This window comes from Vipera ursinii (assembly GCF_947247035.1).
Source record: "Vipera ursinii genome assembly, chromosome: 12".
Classification (NCBI taxonomy): Eukaryota; Metazoa; Chordata; class Lepidosauria; order Squamata; family Viperidae; genus Vipera; species Vipera ursinii.
Genome location: NC_139525.1, coordinates 11,318,205 through 11,323,914, shown reverse-complemented (window position 1 = coordinate 11,323,914; position 5,710 = coordinate 11,318,205). Strand labels below are relative to the sequence as shown.

Here is a 5,710-nt window from a genome sequence, read left to right as displayed (position 1 = left end):
TAAAAGGCATCCCTTTGGGATAGTTGTGCCTCTTATTAAAAACTGTATGAAAAAAAGGCTGCAGGGATTGTGGTCGAGAGGACTTGTTACTTGGCCTGCCTTGCTCCGAAATGGACACGTTTGTATAAAAATAGGTTAGTAACAGGCAAGGTTATTTTTTTTTCCCCCACACAAGGCAGGGATGGTAAGGCAACCACTCTGTCACTGAAACTGGCTTAGCGTTTCTTTTAATGCAAAGTTTGCACCAAATTCCAGCCTTGGGGGCCTGCCGTGGAATTGAAGTATCAGTCAAAATTCTCGGATGCAAAATGTCAAAGAGAAATCTGAACAGGAGCCTTGGTGGAGCAGTGGGCTAATGCCTCCTTAAGTAACAAAAGCTGCCTGCAATTAGTGCAGGTTCGAGTCCCACCAGGCTCAAGGTTGACTCAGCCTTCCATCCTTCCGAGGTAGGTAAAATGAGGACCCAGATTGTTGGGGGCAATTAAGCTGACTTTGTAATAATGCCGCTTGGTGTGTGTGTGTGAAAGCCCTAATAAGCAGGCATATACATAGAATGAAGGCTACTGCTAAGCTTGTAAGCCGACCTGAGTCTTCAGAGAAGGGCGGGATATAAATGTAATAATAATAATAATAAAAGAACCCACAGTTAGAGAGACGTTCTCCCAAATAATGCTTTTCACAGTGCAGAGTTAGAGAAGGGTGCAGAAAACAAATTTTAATGGGATTGTACCCTTATCAACTAGCATGAGAATAACCAGTTTCCTTCTCCCTCAGAATCTTTAAAAGTTAAGATCCCAACATAGGAGCATTAAATTCTGGACGGCTGGATATTTCAATTTGTAGTTGAATTCCAAGGAACTAGAGAGAGTTGAAATAAAAACTAGGCATAAACAGACCTGTGTAAGTTCTACAATTCAGCATTGTTCATGCAGGGTTTGGCCTCTAGATCAGGATTTGACCCAATGAACTCTTTTCCCAGTCTTGAATAATACCTTTAAAAAAATGGTTTTACATAAGCTTACAACAACTTTTGTTTTACACGAGCTTCGCACTGGCAGTCCCAAATTTAAAATCTAGACACACAAACAAGCAGTTACAATTTTTTTCCTTTATCCACAATATACTGCCATCTTAGGAACCCCAGCCAAAACATTTCATCTCCCCTCTTTGCTTTTCAAAGAAACACATTATTAAAAAAAAACAGTGTGAAAGATGATTTTCTTTCTGCAAAATGGACAAGGAGCTGTGACAACACACACCCTTTCACTTTTGTGTAACCCTTGACACTCTTAATTTATCCTCCACATTGTGCCAACTGTGAGAGATAACACGGTTGTAAATTATTTGGGTGAAATGTAAGCAAGACCTAAAATCCCTGCATTACAACATCCAGGAACTAAAATCAGCAAACTCATTTGTTATTTGTGTACAATATGACACAGTGATCTCATTTTCCAAGAAGGGAAAAAAAACACAAGCTTCTTCGCACGAGTATAACTTAAACTAAGGGGAGATAAACTGCAAACATATTAGAAGAAATTTTAGGCACAAACAGTACAGTGGGGGTGAGTGAGAAGGGAAAACAGGAAGAAAGGGGATCCTGGATTGCAAATATATTATTTTACTTTAATATATTTTACAAATACATGTGTTTGTGTGTTAATCCTCAGCATTTCAGGGAAGTCAGAAATCAGCACAGTGTTGACACAGAACCTGTTTTGCAGCTCAAGGCATGTTCTTACTTCTCGGGTGTCCTTTGTCATCTGCTAAAAGCAGCACTCGTAAAATTTTGCTGAAGCATTTAGACTCCGTGAAATACGCTTGGTCTGAATGACACCCCTGAAGCAGCTTTCTTCAATCCTCGGCCTGTTCTGGAAACAAGGTCTTATTTTTGGAACACACAAAAGCATCCAAGATCGGAGAGTGCATCTGAGCTTGTGCAGAGGAACTTTTCTTTCACGTATCCAGCACTGTCAAAGGTTCTTCACAATAAATTTGGGCTTCTCACCTGCTGCAGCCCAAGTGAACCGTCCAGGAACTGATGAGACAACAGCTTTGTCGTTGCCCGGATGACTTAGTGACAAACCTCAGTCCTAAAACAGAAAACCAGAAGAACAGATCTGTTTGCTACAGTTCGCTACAGATGTAGCCCCAAAAAGAATCTCTTGGCGTAGAAGGCAGTTGAATCCTAGTAGTTAAAACCTACAACTGGAGCATGGGATCAGGACAGCCTCCAGTAATCCAGTAGCATAGTCAAATGCTGCTAGAAGCAAAAATGAAGCTGACCTCTGCTGAACTTATGGTCCTATTTCAGTAAGTCTTTTATTTTTTTCTGCTTTGCAAAAAAAAAAAAGCAAAATATTCCACTCAACTCAGGCCAAAAACTGCCTTTTTGGAAGCACCCATCAGCCCCCTTGATCCAGACTGACTTCTTCTCAGGTGTCCATCCAACGCTCTGTGATGTTCTTGGTCGTCAAGGGTTTCTCCTTCTCCTCGAAAGGAACAGTTTTCTCTCGCTTTTTTTTGTTCAGCGCAACACGCTTGGAGTTGCCATGCACGACAGGCATGTACAACAGGCACAAAGGCCTAGGAGTGCTGACAAGATGGCGGACAACCGGGAATGGCGCTCGTATTTGATGGCTTTCTTGACCTCCTCGTTGGACTGGGAAATGTAATCAATGGTGTGCAGGATGTTGTACTCAATACTGTCCAGGACCTCCTGTTGTTCCAGAACCAGGATCTCCAAGTGCAAGAAGAGGGAGTGGAGCTCACTGATCTGGGCCTCCAGGTCGAGCAGCTGCTGGTGGCGCACCTGGGCCATGGCGAGGTGCTGCTTGGCTTTGAGCACTTCCAGGTCTCTGCCCACGATGCGCGGCATTGTCAGGCTCTCCACCAGTTGCTTGATGTCCTCCTCTTGGAGATGCAAGCCTGCCAATTCCGTCTGTCTCTGGATTTGCTCCTTCAGCTTCTCCACATAGTGGATTTCCTTGGCATAATGGCGGTTGATGATCTCACGGTAGCGGTTGACCAACACCGAGAACTGGCTGTAGCGAATGCGGCTAATGGCCAGACTCTTAGGGCTGTCCTTGGCCAGGCTCTCCTGGATGCTATTGAGCCTTGGCTGGAGAGCCATAGCCTCCCGGGTGAAAATGTCCTTCATGGTGCTAAGCTCTTTTTTCTCCTCACCGATGCTTTCTTCCGTGGTGCAGCAGAGCACCTGTTGCTGCTTCTTATCGATGTCCTCAGATGATTGCTCCAAGTTATTCAGAGCCGAGGAGAGGCTGCTGATTTCCTGGAGAACTTTGCTCATCGGACTGCTCTCGTCTTCTTGAAAAGCAGGGTTGTCAAACGAGAAGGTCTCCTCCAGATCCAGAGAGTCCCCATTCTCATACATGCGTCTCCTCAGTTCCTCCAGCCTGTCCTTCATCTTCAGCTCTCTTTGATGCTCGAAACATTTGCAGGAAAGGAGCTGAGCAAGACCCACCCATCGGCTTTGAGAAACATTTTAAGCAACTCCAGAAACTTTTGCGTCAATCTGAGCTGCTGGGGCTGGGAAGCCGGGAGAAAAAGAAAATAATTTAAAAAAGAAAAAAGAAAAAAAAAGCTCTTCCCTCCCTCCAGGCTACTGCAAATATTGACCATGGCAAACAGCTTCTAAGCCAGCATTTACCCGGGATCACATGGCCAACTCCGACCGGCTAGACAACATTCCATGCCAAGGGTGGGTGGCACAAAGCCCAACAGTATAATAGGAGCTGCCAAAAGGAATCTTCGGAGAACGGTTGGGAGAAATGGTAACCGAAAGGAGATGTTTTGAAGCAGGGGAAGCCAACTCCAGAGGTGACCCTATTTAACTCCCCTTGTCCACATCAGATTTTGACCCTCCAGCTTGACTGGCATGTGCAGTGCATGCGACTGATTATGCCGAAGGGTGTTCCTTTTGGTTGAATATATCAGGTTTTTAAAACCGAATAGGCTTTGCTTGCTTTAAACCAAAACCCCAAAATCAAAACAAAGCAAAAATCCAACCCCAAACAAGTGGTTAGCTCTTAAGACCCTTTGGGAGAAAGAAACTAGATACAGGGGGGACATGATAGCAGTCTTCCAGTATTTGAGGGGCTGCCACCAAGAAGAGGGGGTCACGTTAGTCACCAAACCACCAGAAGGCAGGACAAGAAACAAAGGTTGGAAACTGACCAAACACAGAAGCAACCTGGAATTAACGAGAAACTTCCTAACGGTGAGGACAATTAACCAGTGGAATAATCTTGTCTCCAGAAATTGTGGGCGCTCCATCACTGGAGGTTTTTAAGAAGAGGCTAGACGGTCGCTTGTCTGAGATGGTATAGTTCTCCTGCTTGAGCGGAGGGCTGGACTAGAAGACCTCCAAGATCCCTTCCAGCTCTATTCTATTCCTTGCCCACATCTAAAATTTGTGCAACCTGCCCTCTCCCAATCAACTGGCAAATAGCTGGGCCTCATTCAACCAAGGGGTACAATGATTAAGATACAGAGAGTCCTCGACTTAACAATCACACCTGAGCCCAAAGCTTTGGCTGCCAAGTGAGATATTTGGTAAGTAAATTTTGCCCCATTTTACGACCTTTCTTGCCACAGTTGTTAAGTGAATCACAGCAGTTCTTAAGCTAGTGACAAGGTTGTTAAGTGAATCTGGTTTTCCCACTGACTTTGCTTGTCAGAAGGTCGCAAAACCCCGGGATGCACATAACCCCGGGATGCACAATGTGAGTTAGCTGCCTACCGTCTGAATTTTGATCAGATGGAGATGCTGCAACGGTCATAAGAGTGAAAAACGGTCATAAGTCCCTTTTTTCAGTGCCACTGTGACTTCAGTCACTAAAGGATCTGTTGTAACTCAAGGATTACCTGCACTAGATTAGGACTGGAAAGTTGTAATTTAGCCATGAAAACATGCTGGGTGACTTTGGGCCAGCTATTCTTCAAACCAGGATGGTTGCCCTAGGGCAGGGGTCGGCAACCTCGGCTCTTTTATGACTTGTGGACTTCAACTCCCAGAATTCCTGAGCCAGCTGCTCAGGAATTCTGGGAGTTGAAGTCCACGAGTCATAAAAGAGCCGAGGTTGCCGACCCCTGCCCTAGGGGTAACATGAAGGGGAAATCCCACACTGCCTTCTGCTAAAGGGGGAAAGATGGGATATACAGTACATCTTAATAGCAGTGTAAATGGAAGAGTGTCAACATCCAGCTGGAGGATTCAAATAAAGCTCCAGGTTCATTCCGTTTCTGAAAATCTTACTGTTTATTGAATACACGGCATAGTAATGTTGAAGCAAAATTAACTCTGAGGTTCCAGTTCATTTTTCCAGCCAAACCCTCACCCTCACACGTAGTCCATGTAAAGAATTTCACTGTGTTATGGGAACCGTCTGTTTTCCCTCCACACCTGCTGCAGTGTCCTTGGAAAGGTTTCAGGGTCTCAGGGTCTTCAGCGGAATCGTAGTTTCATTTCTCTATTTAAACCATTCTAAAGCAACACCTCTTACTCTAATGGCAAGTTAAAACAAAGAGGCAAGTAGCTGCTAAAGTTCCATTCCTGACAAAGAGCTTTTGAAAGGGTGTTGCTCCCTTAGTTTTGCTTTGACTTAGGGTGAAATGTACATGGAACCCCTGTGCTTTGTGAACAACGGTTTGTGGTGTAGCATTATGTGTGAACCCCCCCCTGCATGGC

General features: G+C 44.8%; 1 protein-coding gene across 1 annotated transcript; it reads right to left on the bottom strand.

Annotated features, from left to right (window-relative positions):
• Nucleotides 1-638: 638 nt before the first annotated feature.
• On the bottom strand, nucleotides 639-4,980 carry LOC310646019 (syntaxin-3-like). Its single transcript, XM_083372186.1, has one exon. It carries the CDS (start codon nucleotides 3,425-3,427, stop codon nucleotides 2,528-2,530), a length of 900 nt encoding a protein of 299 aa, XP_083228312.1. The 5' UTR covers nucleotides 3,428-4,980; the 3' UTR covers nucleotides 639-2,527.
• Nucleotides 4,981-5,710: the final 730 nt, after the last annotated feature.